The 15,954-nt window shown below is 41.4% G+C and overlaps 1 protein-coding gene across 4 annotated transcripts; it reads left to right on the top strand.

Moving 5' to 3' along the window:
• The first annotated feature begins 1,435 nt into the window (after window positions 1–1,435).
• On the top strand, window positions 1,436–9,719 carry pcdh18a (protocadherin 18a). Of its 4 annotated transcripts, none has more exons than XM_065254418.2 (4): window positions 1,436–4,402; window positions 4,658–4,713; window positions 5,566–5,735; window positions 8,403–9,719. In XM_065254418.2, the coding sequence occupies exons 1-4, from the start codon at window positions 1,913–1,915 to the stop codon at window positions 9,059–9,061; spliced, it is 3,375 nt and encodes a 1,124-aa protein (XP_065110490.1). In that variant the 5' UTR covers window positions 1,436–1,912; the 3' UTR covers window positions 9,062–9,719. The 4 variants fall into 4 exon arrangements, with proteins under 4 accessions (XP_065110490.1, XP_065110489.1, XP_065110488.1 ...); XM_065254417.2 differs by having other exon boundaries at window positions 8,400–9,719; XM_065254416.2 differs by having other exon boundaries at window positions 4,625–4,713.
• Window positions 9,720–15,954: the final 6,235 nt, after the last annotated feature.

Here is a 15,954-nt window from a genome sequence, read left to right as displayed (position 1 = left end):
TTTCGCAAACATGGTGTCTTGTGAAAAGAATAAATCCAACAAAAGAACACAGTGGGGTCAAACGTGCGCCTTCTGGTAACGCAGAAATTAAGCAGTATAATCACTTTCCCAAACAGTCTTCCGAACACCCCGGTGTCTCCATACAGGCCCTTAGTTTGTTAAAGCACATGAAATTCCAGACTTGGGAAAAGAGGAGCAGCATGTGTGTCAAGTCTGTCGCCAAAGGCCTTTTTATTAATCCAAGCCCAACTTCTGTGCGTTTGATATGGTTGGCTACATTTCCACGGGTTAACATATCGCCATGGGAATTTGAGTCAGAGTCGGGAAATAGGCCATTTAATGTATTTTATTCATCCGTGTGCCCGTGAGCGTGATTGGGCAATTGAATTGTCCTCGTTTTTACACTTCCAAACTGAACTAATTCTCCTTCATAGTTTAAACTCAGAGCGCGTTGTGTTGTCTCACTGAAGAACCGTGACCCATGCGCAAATGCATGCGACCCGGTGCGGCTCTGCTCTAAATTACGCGCTTACATGCATGTTAAGTTGATATGTTTCGAAGATATCACGCCAAAGGCTTGTAAAACATGAATATTCACGTGCAAAAGTTGTTTGTGCGCGTGAGCATGCAGGGTTTTATTCTCCATCCAAAAAATCGATTCGACACACAAGCTTAATCCCCAGTGATGGCAGATGACTGGTGTGATGCGCGTGAGAAAACTCGCGCTCAGAACAGAAAGCGGGTGAGACTAAAGGGAAATGCACTTAAGCTTCTTTGTGGCATGTATTAGCTGATGCAAAGATTACTCCAACATTGAATTACTTAACTGATGTGTTCACTTGGCCATAAATATTCCATACCATCAATACATCCTAGCTGCGCAAATTCACCAAACATGCATTTTACACCCTAAAAATGCTGGTTGTTTAAATCCATGGTTGGGTAAAATATGGTGATATTTTAGATTGATTTAAACAAACAGTTGGTTTGTCCACATGTTATCCAACCATGGATTGAAACAACCCAGCACTTTGTAAGAGGAGTGCGTTTAGTCTAAAGAAGAAGGCATGGCAAGGAGACACACCATTTCAATACAGGGAATGTCAAGTGGTTTATAGAAGTGATATACAGAATAATAACTGCAAAGAAATGCATTACAGTAAAATTCAAAAGGTCTTTAAAGGGAATATCAATAAAGCTTAACATATATAGGACAGTAAAATAACAATGAAAAAGACATTAAGTACATCATAATGAAAAATGCACACAGCATATAGAATAACATATAAAATGATCATATATTTAAAGTGAAAGTTCAGCTATTCCTAAATTATGCTTATCCTTTGTTAAAGCGCGCTTGGGAGAGAGAGGGAGAGAGAGAGGGGGACGGGGGGAGACCCTAAAGGGCGGAGTTATCCACTTCCTTTCTCCCCTTCATTTAATTAGGATCTATAGTGGCTCTGTGTTGACTGGTCAGTCGCAAAGAGAAGGGTAGCGCGTGATTTAGGAGAAAGGTTTTGTCTAAAGACGTGGCTCAAAAAGGGGTTTTGCTATTTTGGGTTAGTCAGTCAAATAGTGTCTTTAGACAGCGGGAGACAGATACGCGCACACAGGCTCTCCAGACGGAGGTTGCGCTTCCAGTCTCTTGATACGCGCAACAGATTTCTGCTTAGTGACAGGGGGATATGTGGTTTTGTTTTTAACCCATGTGCTCGTTTCATTTTTCGTCACTCAAGATCTCTTCGTTTTAGGACATTTTAACTGGAACTGGAATTTTTGGAATGGGCGCATGAGATGTTTTTGAAACGATAACAACACAAAGGATAGAGGCAGCTCGACAAAGGAAGCGATAATAATTTTAGGAGTTTATCTTTTCGTGTGTGTGTCTGCTAGAGATTTTTGGACACGCAACATGGATACAAGCAAGGGCACGTTCTGTTGTGCCACTTTTCTCAAACTTGCTGTGCTTGTGGTACTGGCGCGTCACGCCTCGGCTAAAACCTTGAAATACCAGGTGTACGAAGAGCAGAGGGTCGGTACAGTGATTACGAGACTCAGAGATGATGTTGCTGATGATTTATCGAAACTTCCGAGTTCAGTATCGTTACGCTTCAGAGCCATGCAGCGAGGCAGCGCATCTCTGCTCTCCGTGCGCGACCAGGACGGTGAGATCAGCATCAGGACCAAAATAGACCGCGAGAAACTGTGCGAGAAGAACCTCAACTGCACTATCGAATTTGACGTTCTCACCCTCCCCACTGAACACCTACAGCTGTTTCACATTGAAGTGGAAATTTTGGACATTAACGACAATGCGCCACAGTTTGCGCGCCCCGTCATTCCCATAGAGATATCAGAGACCGCAGCCGTGGGGACGCGCATTCCCCTTGACAGCGCCACCGATCCAGACGTCGGGGAAAACTCTTTAAACACGTACTCTCTGACCTCGTCTGACTTCTTTAAGATTGAGATCCTAACCAGAACCGATGGCGCGAAGTACGCGGAGCTCGTAGTGCTTAAAGAATTGGACAGGGAGATGCGAGCGAGCTATGAACTCCAACTCACTGCCTCAGACAGGGGCGTTCCCCCAAAATTCGGATCAACGCTTCTCAAAATAAGCATAGCTGACTCGAATGACAACAATCCGGTATTTGAAAAGCCATCTTATGTGATCAATTTGCTTGAAAATTCACCTGTTGGCACTCTGCTCCTTGATTTAAATGCCACTGACCCAGATGAAGGGACCAATGGAAAAATCATATACTCTTTTAGCAGCCACGTCTCCCCCAAAATCTTAGAGACATTTAGAATTAATTCTGATACCGGTCACTTAACTCTAACAAGGAAAGTGGACTTTGAAACCACAAATTCATATGACATAGATGTTCAAGCTCAGGATATGGGCCCTAACTCTATGCCTGCGCACTGTAAGGTCATAATCAAAGTGGTGGATGTGAATGACAACAAACCAGACATCAGTATCAACATGATGTCTACAGGCAACGAAGAAATAGCTTATATATCAGAGACGGCTCCTGTAGATACATTTGTGGCTCTGGTGAGGGTAGATGACCTGGACTCTGGGTTGAACGGTGAGGTGGAGTGTCGACTTCACGGCCAGGGTCATTTCAGGTTGCATAAGACATATGAGAAGAACTACATGATCCTCACTAACGTCACCTTGGACAGAGAGAAGAGGTCAGAGTACAGTTTGACAGTTATTGCAGAAGACAAAGGCTCTCCAAGTCTATCTACCATGAAACACTTCACCGTGCAGGTTCAGGATGAAAACGACAACGCACCAAGATTTGAGAAGACCAGATATGAGATTTCAAAGGCGGAGAACAACCCGCCCGGAGAATTTCTGTCCTCTGTGCGGGCCTCGGATCCAGACCTGGGCCCAAATGGCCAAGTGAGCTACTCCATAGTTGAAAGCGTGGTCCATGGTAGTTCCATCTCCACTTATGTCACCATTGACCCCTCCAACGGAGACATCTATGCATTGCGTACTTTTGATCGGGAAGACGTAAGTCAGATCTCCTTTCTGGTCCAGGCCCGGGATACCGGAAGCCCTCCGCTTCTTAGCAATGTGACTGTAGCGTTGACCGTGTTGGACCAGAACGATAACAGGCCGGTCATTATGATGCCACAACTGTGGAACCACACAGCTGACGTTCCAATTTCTAAATATGCAGAGGCTGGCGACATGGTGACGATCGTCGGGGCGATAGACCGCGACTCCGGTGCCAACGGTGACCTTTCGTGTTCCTTCATAGGGGGCAACGATGGAGGTTACTTCAACATAGACGCTAAAACATGTGAAATTCGCACTAACGTCAGCATGCAGGAGGTTCCAGTGGACCATGTGGAACTGACCATACAAGTACAGGATCATGGAGCAGAACCGCTCAGCACCAGAGCCCTGCTGAGGGTTTCCCTTTATGAAAACATTGAGAACCACATGAACCCCCATCTGACAGGTGGTGGGACAGAAGACAACCCTCTGGATATTTCCATGATCATCATCATCTCACTTGGCGCAATCTGTGGCATCCTGCTGATCATCATGGTGGCCTTTGCCCTCCGCTGCTCACGGGAAAAGAAGGACACTCGCTCTTACAACTGCAGGGTGGCTGAGTCCACATACCAACAGCACCCTAAAAAGCCCTCACGACAGATTCACAAAGGCGACATCACCCTGGTACCCACCATCAATGGGACACTCCCAATACGGGCGCACCATCGCTCGCCCACTTCCTCGCCCGGACCCGAACGGGCCCACATGGGCAGTCGACAGAGCCAGCACAGCCGCCAATCGCTGAACAGCTTGGTCACTATCTCCTCCAATCACATTCCTGAGAGCTTCGCCCTGGAACTTTCACATGCCACGCCCCCCGTGGAGGTAAAATATGCACAGGTTCACAGTCATAATTATGTTAAAACTTATTCTCAACATATCTATGTCAACATCCATCTATGTCAACATAACATTCATGTCATTGTGTGGTGTTCCTGTGCTAACACTTTATTCACTTTGTTCATTTGTGCGTGTATGTGTGTGTGCGAATGGGTGTCGTCTTCCATCAGTATTTATTTTTATTTATGTCATCTGTTTTTGCTATAGCAAGTCTCACAGCTCCTTTCAATGCTCCATCAGGGTCAGTATCAGCCGCGGCCAAGCTTCAGAGGGAACAAATACTCTCGCAGCTACAGGTAAACTTACAACCAACTAACAAATACTAAGCTCAAAACTCTAACTCCTTATATGGGCAAGATGTGCTCTCCATTATATAGTGGAGTAGATGGGTAGTGATACTTAACCTGTTGTCTGGTGCTGGTTCGATCGGATTGGATGATAGGTATCCTAAAATGTTTGTGGTAGAATAGGACAGAACTTCCCTGTTGCCGTGGTCACCCACGTTCGCAGATCCTGATTGGACTGCTCCTCACATGAGGTCATAGCTTGCTTTCTGTGCCATTTTTTTTCTTTCCTCTCATCTGCGTTTTGTTCTGGGATCATGTCATTTTATCCTGTGCATACTGTTGCGACCATTGTTCCATATAATGACACATTTTCAATGTCACGTCGATGATTTAGAAACATTTGTGCATGCTTTTGCCTTTTTGTCCTGCATGCATCTGCTCATATGAATTAAACATTTTAAGAGTCATTTTTGGGTGTGTGATGCAGCACACCCAAAAACAATAGGTCATTGTATACACTACAGCTAAATATACTTGCAGTTTGTACCAATTCAAATGATTTTTGCCTGTCTGGTACACATGATGGGTGGGGCATGTGCTTTGCATATGCATGTTCAGAAACAATACAGTATGCAATACAAAGAGATGATTGTAAAAACTTTGCGTGGATTAGGTTAGAATTTATATAATTAAGCACAAAATATATGTTTTCTGTCTTGCTATATGTTTGAATGAATGTGACTTTTTTTTAAATAGTAAGGTTTATGTATGTATTGTAAACAAACATTGAAACGCATCGTTTTTAATAACAATCTACCATACAACCTGTAACCGTGAAGTTTCGTGTGAATGTTTGCGCAGGTACGCCCTCCAGGACATGGATAAGTTCAGTTTGAAAGATAGCGGGCGTGGCGACAGTGATGCGGGCGACAGCGACTGCGAGATGGGCCGCGATTCGCCCATCGACCGGTTGCTAGGCGACGGCTTCGGAGACCTCTTCCACACCGATGGACACCACCGTCTCCACCCTGGTGAGAAATGATCTCCGACCGGTCTTTTTGTTGTCTCGTGCACCGTGAGCATCTTTTTATCACCCTGAATCATGACATTCATCAGGATGATTGCATTGAGCACATTGCTCGTTGACAGTTTATGATGCATATGTAACACACTGTTTATGATGACTTACTTAGTTCCATTGCATTGCAAATGGGCGCTATCAAGATATAAATTAAATGGCTGGTTGCTCTCATGGTTTGATTTCTGCCTTGACTTCCTATAAGAAAGAACAATCACGGTTGAGATCTTGTTAATGTGTCCATCGTTTCTCCTACATGGCAGTTTGATAGAAAACAAATGGTCAGATTCAAATGTGAACCCATCAACGATGTTATGATTTCAATCTGTCATGATATCCACATTGGTTATACTCTTCCTGTAAGCCAACAATAGACTTTATGCCCAGCTGCACTACTTCCTGAACTTCAGCCAGCTCCTTGTTTCCTGTCTTCCATTATTGGACAAACTGATTAATCCAGGTGTGTCTGATTATTGTTGTTGTGACTACTGAGGTCAGGCACACCTGGATTAATCAGTTTGTCCAATAATGGCAGACAGGAAACAAGGAGCTGGGTAAAGTTCAGGAAGTAGTGCAGCTGGGCATAAAGCCTATTGACTTTTTTCTCTAAAATAGTTTTAAAGGGATAGTTCACCCAAAAATGAAAACGCTGTCTTTATTTACTCACACTTAAGTTTTTACAAACTTGTATATAAACAATTTCTTTGTTTTGCTGAACACAAAGGAAGATATTTGTAATCAAGCAGGAAACAGGGGCACCAATGACTTCCATAGTAGGAAAGAAAAATACTATGGAAGTCAATGGTGCCCAAAAGCGATTTGGTTACAAACACTGCTTAAAATATCCTCCTTTGTGCTTAGCAAAACAAAGAAATGTATATAGGTTTCTATCAATTGAAGGGTGAGTAAATAGTTTTTCATTCACGTCCATAGTATTCTTCTTTTCTACTATGGAAGTCAATGGGGCCTGCGATTGGTTTGGTTACAAACATTCATCAAAATATCTTCCTTCGTGTTCACCAGAACAAAAAATGTATACAGGTTTTTATGGAAGTGAGAAAATGATGACAGAATTTTCATTTTTGGATGAACTATCCCTTTAAGAGAAGCACTATTGATACTAAATGGACTATTCAGTAAGCCTTCTTCGATTTTAAAGAGCAACCTGAGCAATAAAACTTTCTTTAGAGAATATAAGAAAAAGGAGATGAGAGAAACAAAAAGAATACAAGAGGAAACAAAGCAAGAGTAGAGAATGAGAAAATGCACGCAAGGCATGAGAAAGGATTTTGGAGGTCGGTGGGTTGGGGAGGGGCCGAGGAGCTGTGAGAAGAGAGAGAGAGAGAGTTTGTCATTGGCTGACATCCTTTGTTAAGCTAGATTATCATTCATTACTTTGCCAACGTTGCCTCACACGAATCAGATATGGCTGGGTTTTAAAACGAGAGAGGGTCTGAAAAAGAGGGGATAACAGAAAGCAGAAATGGAAAAGACAAAAATTGACAATAAACGGCTTTAGTGAAGAAAAGGTGAAACTCTAATCGATGCTCACAGGTTGCTTTCTTTTTTACTATAAAAGAAGAAGAGCAAGGCTGAAATAGCGGCCCTCTGGGGAGAGAAAAATGTGTGTGTGTATGTGTGTAAGGGGGGTTTAACTGCATTGTGAAAGCAATTATTGTGAATTTTCTTCAGTTCAGATTTTGAAAGCACAGAGCTGTCACTCTAAAGAGAATGAATACAGGGAAATAACAGTCCAATCCACCACACACGCACATACAGTGTCTTAAGCTTAAGAAAAAAAGTGATTGATTAAACACTGACATGGCAAAAGGTGGTGGTTAGAAAAATAACATGATTGCAGGCAAACGCCGCACAAGTCGAAGGCTTTTTACTTAATTTTCAGGTGCATTTCGGGTATGAAAGCACCGCAATTTACAATTATATGAACCCAGAAGAAAATGTCATTGCTCATTGGTTGCTCTTTTGTATGGTGGAATATAGGGCCATAAAATCTGGATAGCCTAAAGTAATTTGGACTTTCATTGAAATTTTAGACTTTGGGATCTTGACAAATCTAAAAACCAACAGTTGCATTCTTAAAATCCCTTATTTAAAGGTGCAGTGTGTAACATTTTGAAGGATCTCTTGACAGAAATGCAATATAATCTACATAACTATATTATTAGTGGTGTATAAAGACCTTACTTAATGAACTGTTATGTGTTATACACTGCAGTTTCCTTTACATTGAAGTCGCCATTTTGTGCTGCCATGTTTCTACAGTAGCCCTAAATGGACAAACTTCTCTATAGAGTGCATTTTATCACTTTTATATTTTGTCTTAAACAACAACATGTTTGTCCTGTGGTAGCTACGGTAGCTTCTCTATGCGTTTCGGTGAACGGTGGACTGAGCCGTTGATTGCAATTCACAATCTCACTGCTAGATGCCGCTAAAATCTACACACTGCACCTTTAACTCTAGAGGAGACGAAGAAGACCAAGACGCAGTCTTGAAGAAACAAATGAGACATTAAAGAGATCTAGCTTGTGTTTTGATGAATGTTCCTATTTTACTCTAAATAACTCACTAAGTAATGTCTTTCTTTCTCCCTCAGCAGTAATGAAATTGTGTACAGAGGAGTGTCGTGTGTTGGGTCACTCTGACCAGTGCTGGATGCCCTCCCAGGCGTCTTCAGATTACCGCGTTAACATGTACATCCCCGGAGAGGAGAGCAAGCCTCAAGTCATAGAGGACGACCAGCAGTCCATCGACTCGGCCAAGAGGAGCTTTTCGACTTTCGGTAAAGACCACGAGGACGAATACGGCAGCTCTCTGCTGACGGAAATGAACAACGTCTTCCAACGTCTCCTACCACCTTCTTACACCGAGGTCAGAGAGACTGACGAATCCGCTGCTCTGCCCTCTTCCTCCGTTGCCATGGAGATAAGAAAGGGCTTTCTGCCGGGTAAGGCGTCGGGTTCTACTGGCCCCGCCTACCCGCAGGGCGTGGCCGCCTGGGCGGCCAATACACACTTTCAGAATCCCGGCGGCGCTGTGACGAGCGGACACGGCTCGACCAATCACGCGGCATCGCAGGCGCATTTAAAATGGCTGCCGGCGATGGAGGAGATTCCGGAGAACTACGAAGAGGACGACTTGGAGAGCGTGCTCAGTCAGCGGCAGGGAAAACGCAATGACACGAGACACGAAGTTGTCGACGCTAGCGAACTGGTTGCCGAAATTAACAAACTACTTCTGGACGTACGCCAGAGCTGAACAACAACAACAATCTGTGAAAGAACATCCCCCCCTCTCATTCTTACTCTTTCGCGTCGAGTGAAATAATCATTTAGAGAAGGAGAGCGGGAGATCGTTCACCGCTGTAGCCTTGATCGAGTCGCATGTGAAAACGTTTCTTTAGTATCGTTTACTTAAAAATTTGAGATTTTGAAGATTTTTCCGTCTTTTTGTACAAACGTGAACACAATGTGATTGTGTACCTGCCTTTTCATTATTATGTTTTTTACTTCATATTTATATATATATATAATGTATGTGTGTGTGTATATATATGTTTGTACAGAAAGCAATACAAATGTCTATTTTTTTATATTTTAGTGCATGTAAAATCAAACCAAGATTTGGATTTGTTTGTACACCGAAAAATGTTTCATGCGTGTGTACGGTTGTTTTCAATCAATACAGATTTCACAGTATATATAAACTATTGTCGGTGGTCCGGTTCTCTGTTATTATTGTGAACACTGAAATACTGAGTAGTGCTAAGCAAGGTTATCTTACGGTGGTTTATGCATCAGCCACAAGTGACTGTGAAATTTCTTTACAAGGACTTCTCTTTGTCAACAAACCTTTCCCTTACGACTTTACAATGATGTTGCATTGAAGACTTTACAAATCTGTTGCATTAAAGATATAGGCCTACATTTGGAAATCTCCCTTCTGGTCGTTTTTATCTTTTACTATCTCACACTGTCGGTTTTTCATTCATTATTTATTCTGAAACAAATCCCTTTATCAATCCCTTTATCGTAATTAGTTTTCCATTTCATTATGAAACCATTATTTCTGCCCTCTAATTTATTAACCCCGTTGGTTCTCATATCCAACATACATTACTTTTTGTGTGCTCCACCACATGTGATGCTTTTACTGATAGCTCCCCCTCTTGAGCAGAGCAGGTATTGCATTTAAAATATAAATAAACCATTTTCTGCCTTCTAATTTGTTAACCCCATTGGTTCTCATATCCAACATACATTACTTTTTGTGTGCTCCACCACATGTGATGCTTTTACTGATAGCTCCCCCTCTTGAGCAGAGCAGGTATTGCAGTTTAAATATAAAGTTTCAAAACCATTTTTGTTAACCCCATTGATTCTCATATCCAGCATGCATTACTTTTTGTGTGCTTCACCACATGTGGTGATTTTACTGATAGCTCCCCCTTTTGAGCAGAGCAGGTATTGCAGTTTAAAAAAAGGTTTCATGACCTCCAATAGAAGTGCTATTTAAATCCTTGCCCATAAAAATCTGATTCATTACATTATTATAATGCACATTTGATGTAGAAATAACATTTAATTATATGTCTGATGAGGAAAACCTGCTCTTTGCTGTCTTCACAGACCTGGAGAGGTGTAATTCTGCCATGATGGCTCCCTATCATTAGCTATAATAACCCTATGTACTGTAAGTACTTTATAGAGAGATTATGGGTTTAGATAAAACCATCTCAGCCCCCAAATGTTGTTATTAGCCTTTTATGATTACATGTACACAAATAATATATGACACTTATTAAACAAGCCACTAGGTCACTTTTAAAACATGATAATTTCAGTATATTTAGCACGAGTCTATATCAAATCTTACATGGGTGTTTATACATGTGTTTGGTGAGGTTAACACCTGTCGGTGTGTATAATTCAACAGCAGGCAGATGTTGAGGATTACTAATCTGGACTGTAGCCAGTCGATGTGATGCAGTGTGGATTCATCCACAACATAGAGCAGCGTTTATCCCACACATAGATGCTTTTACTTTTTTAATTGAAAAGTGGGCTTTGCCCTTTGCCACCAAAGTGCTGTCCAAAAACATACACTATATCAATGATGTGATCTGACCCTAATCCTGCAATCTGACTGGTTAAGTTTCTTCTAGGACAAACATTAATATATTTCTTAATATATTATTGATTTTACAATGTCCTACTTGGTGAAATATTAGCGTCTGAGTCTGACTCACTTTTAGATCACCATTTCAAGTAATTTCGTGTTCATCTTAAAGGTGCAATGTGGGATTTTCAGTAGGATCGCTTGACAGAAATGCAATATAATATACATACCTATATTATCAGGGGTGTTTAAACACCTTACACAATGAACTGTATTGTTTTTATTACCTTAGAATAAGCCATTTTTATCTCCATACACCACGGGTCTCCTTACATGGAAGTCTCGGCCATGTTTCTACAGTATCCCTAAATGGACAAACTGTTTTACAGAGCGTTTTTTATACCTACTATGGCCCTGTCCCAAATGACGCACTTCATGTGGACTTTCGGTCTCGTGGCCTTATATTGCGCATTCTCGCTTGGTCTTTGAGTCCGTAGGGTGTCCCATCTGTCATTTTTACGCTTTGATGTGTGCTCATCAGCGCCTTCTTTGCCCCCTTGATGCGGTCTTCAGCGAAGCCCGCACTGCAGCAGGCTTCGCGCTCTTTACCAACCCAGAAGTCCTTGCGAAAGGGCAATCAGACCAATCAGACGACGGAAGGGAGGAGTTCATACTGACGGGCAACTTCTCTACCTATTTCCGGTGTGATGCTCGAGTCTGTCCCAAAATACGTCTCCGGTGCACCCACGTGAACTCGCATCAAAGGTCCCAGTCTGGACTACATTATGTCATCAAAGTGTGGACTCTGAAGAGGACCACAAGTCCAGAGTGTGCCATTTGGGACAGGGCAATTGTCTCAGGCGACAACATGGTTGGCCTGTGGCGGCCCCCAGTTTTTGGTTGCAATATGAAAGCTTACCACTAGATGCCGCTAAAATGTACACATGCCACCTTTCAATTGGTAATTTAGCAAAGGTTGTGTTGAGTTGTATACTCTACAGTACAGTAGTCCCTTCATTTCTACCAGTCTGATCCTCTGGATAAAATATGTACCCCACATGTCCTTTGGGGTTCTAATATGAACCATTAGGTCTAGATATGTATTTGTTACCAATATGCATTTTTAAGTTGGTGTAATTTTTGAAAGGGTATCGCCCCAGTGACAACTGCTGTACATATATTTTGACCATTTTTCTGACGTTTTCTGTATGTTTTGTCAGATGACATGCAGGAACCAATGATATTCGAGATTATCTACCTCTTGCCATATGTGACCCTGGACACAAACCAATCATAAGGGGCCATAAAACTCGAATAAATAAGCTTTCCATTGATGTATGGTTTGTTAGGATTTAGCTTTTAAAATCGATGTTTTTGTACAAAATCAGTGCGTGTATATATATTTTCTAGCAATGAAATAGGTGGCACTTGACAGTTCAGTTCTTTGTATTGTAACTGTAGCACTGTTGGTAGGTGTTGGAATAGAATGAAATCTAAGCATAAACTGCATTGACCGCACAACCTTGATCTTTGGTTGGTTTCCTCATAGCGCTGATCATAAACCATAAAAGTGATGATTGTAAAGGCAAGGCAGTTAACCTCAACATGTTCCCTACAATTAGTAAATTGCTTTGCATTAAAGTGTTAGCTAAAGGTGATAAATAATTATAAGGAAAGTGTAGCGCAGCCAATGAGCACCATGCTGATTATCATGTTCCTGCGTTCAGCAGGTGTTAAGACACTTCAGGGGTCAGTTTGATTGTCTGCCTCTCTGCTGAACATTACTGCTGGCGTGAACTTCCTGTCTACCTGCTGGGAAACTGTGCTATGTCTTCATGGCAAGTGATATTATCTGAAGCCACCTATAATATACATTCAAGCTATACATTTTATCAATATGTGTGTTTAGACATGACATTTTGCGTTTCTAATTCAATGCTCTAAGGTTGAGCTACAGGAAATCTACAGTTCCTTTATCATTTATTAAATTGTTATAGGGAAAAATGTAATACTGAATAAAAATTAGGATGTTTTGTAAGTTCTTTTAAAGGAACAGTGCAACTAGAAAGTTGCAAAATGCTTCATTTCTCAACCTCATGTCGTTGCAAACCTGCATATTAGTGTAATTTCTTTGAAAAAGAAAGAAGAACATTTACATTTCCTATAAGGGGGGGAGGAGCTGTCCATTTCCAAAAATAGGTGAATAGCATCATAAGTGTACTTTATAAATAGTCCCTCACCCACAGCTAATTTGCATTGACGTACATTACCAAACAGGAAAATTAGATTTTTTCAGTTTTGTTCTACATGGGGCTGTTGATCACCCAAAATTCTGCATTATCATAAACATCGTAAATGCAAAACAAAAACAACGTAGTCCCTCCCTCACGGCTTTAATGCATGGGTGTACATTCAAAAAAGTGGTCATTTTAGATATGGAGTCAGGATTTAAAGGGATAGTTCAACCAAAAATGAAAATTCTGTCATCAATTCCTCATGTTGTTTTAAACCTGTATGAATTTCTTTTTTCTGATGAACACAAAAGAAGATATTTTGAGAAATGATGGTAAACACACAGCATATAGGGCCCTATCTTGCACCCAGCGCAATTGACTGTCAGTGACGCATGTATCATTCGTATTTTGCACCGGCGCACAGCGGGTTTTTCCCTCCACAGACGCACGTCGGCAAACTAGGGAATGAACTTGCGCTTCCTGGGCAGTTCAGCGCAAAAAAGGAGGCGTGTTCCGGCGCAAACCATCCCTGGTGCTATTTTGCAGTTTCAAAAAACAATTGCGCCACTGACCAGAAAAAAAAAGTTTAAAGTCAGTGGCGCGTTGCGCGTGGTTCATTATGCTATTTTAAGGGCGCATACTTGACCATAATGTATAGCGTGCACAACGCGCATACACTTTGTATCTAATCTACACAGATGCAACAGTTATTTTTGCAAATCATAAATTGTTACACTAAAAAGTTTGTTGTGTGGCTGTATTACGTTTATTTTATGTAAATAATAATTAAAATGTTTTCATAAGAAACCTTAATGTATATGAACTTGATTTGTAAGAGTACTTTGGGGTTGGACCTTGGTTGCGTTTCTTGGGTCCGATTTCAAAGCCCCCAAACCCTTTCAGCGGTGAGGGTGGACGCAGCGATGTCCTCTGCTGGCATCAGGTCCTGAGGCAGATCCACCTCCCGTTACACAGCGTGCCCGATTTATGCTGGCAAGCTTGGGATTCCCCCGTCTCCTGACATCATTGTAGTGCTTGGCGCAATGATGGGGATGCCAGCTGATGAGACAATTGTGGCTATTTTCTCTAACGCCTGTTTAACCGACGCTGATTTGGGCGGGTTTCTCCTATCCCCATACAAAACAACTTCTCTGTCTTTGACTGCTCTTACAAGAACGTCACTCTCCTCGGCTGTGAACCGCTCCTGGCGTGCGCCTGGTAAATCCGTCATAATAATAGCAACCCGCCATGGAACTTGCGCCCTTGCGTTTAAAGGGAATGTTGGATAGCGTTCTGATTGGTTTATTTGACGTTACGCCCAAACCACACCTATGAATAATGAACCTACTTCAGACCAACCCCTTATTGATTTGCGCCCGCACAAGAGTTATTTCTCACGCCGGGAAAATAGCAACAGCGCCCAAGATCCGCCCACAAACTCACTTGCGCTTTGCGCTTCGTACTTACGTTTCAGATCGTTAAAATAGGGCCCAGAGTGTTTATTGACTTTCATAGTAGGAATAAAAAATACGATGGAATTTAATGGGTACCGTCAACTGTGTGCTTTCCATCATTTATCAAAATATTTTTTTAATCATTTACCACAATACTTCCAAAATATTTTTTACCTACTATGGAAGTCAATGGACACTATACTGTTTTCTGTGTGTTTACCATCATTTCTCAAAATATCTTCTTTTGTGTTAATCAGAAAAAATTCATTCATACAGGTTTAGAAAAACATGAGGATGAGTAAATAATGAGAGAATTTTCATTTTTGGGTGAACTATCCCTTTAAGATGATGTCTAAACAGCAACCCGTAGCAAATAGTAATTCGCATGCTAACTCAATCAACAAATACAGTCTATAATCCTCTCACATTATTATTAATTAACAGTTTAAGTGTGTGAAATTTAAATTCATGGCTCTGTGTTTGTTTCCATGAATTTATGTAGTGTGCGTGTAGGTGGACGGGCGGGTGGATGGTGACGAATCTGTGTTGTGTTAACAGCATTTTCCCTCTCTTTATTTATTCACACAATGGAGAAGACGTCTGCTGCATCTCAGTTAGTCCTCTGACAGCTTTCTGAATTATTAAACACAGATTTTACTTTACAGTTAGACACAGTTATGGTTAAATGAGTATCAGTTTGCAAGTTCACCTGTCAGTCATGGTCCTAAAAGCCATAAGTTTGGCTGATACTCGGCTATCATGATTCTTGACTCCAAGATGATATCAGGCTTCCACATCCAAATATGTTTATAGTTGTATTAAAGTACTGATATTTAAAATATAAACAGTATTACTTTTAATTAATATCAAAGTGCCATTCTCTGACCGAGCCTGATAATGTCAAACATTTAACAATTTTTAAAATGTCACAAGCAGCTATTTAGCACACATTAATGTGGCCCTAAAACTAACTTACGCAGGTAGTCTATGCATTATTCATGTCTATTACCAGAGCAGGAATTGTTGTTAGATAAAATTACTTTGGTCTATGAGAAACCGTGACCTCGCCGCAAGAATCGGCCATAACCTGAGACAATTCTGCAATTCAATGAAAAAGACAGAGACAATGAAGTAGCAAGAGAAAAAGGGAGAGGTCACATGTTGTGAGTCTTGAATTGGTGCTATTAATGTTTGGTAATGTGCTTCGTGGGCATGCATAAAAGAGATTAACGTCACATTACCAAATCATATTTACTGAAGCACTATTTGCATAATGGAGTGTGTAATGGAATTTTTACGTGCACTTTAATTTTATAAACTTCACAAATGGTAAGTATTGCTGCTT

This window comes from Paramisgurnus dabryanus, chromosome 4 (assembly GCF_030506205.2).
Source record: "Paramisgurnus dabryanus chromosome 4, PD_genome_1.1, whole genome shotgun sequence".
Classification (NCBI taxonomy): Eukaryota; Metazoa; Chordata; class Actinopteri; order Cypriniformes; family Cobitidae; genus Paramisgurnus; species Paramisgurnus dabryanus.
The sequence above is the reverse complement of the archived record's forward strand: the minus strand, read 5'-3'. Positions and strand labels throughout refer to the sequence as shown.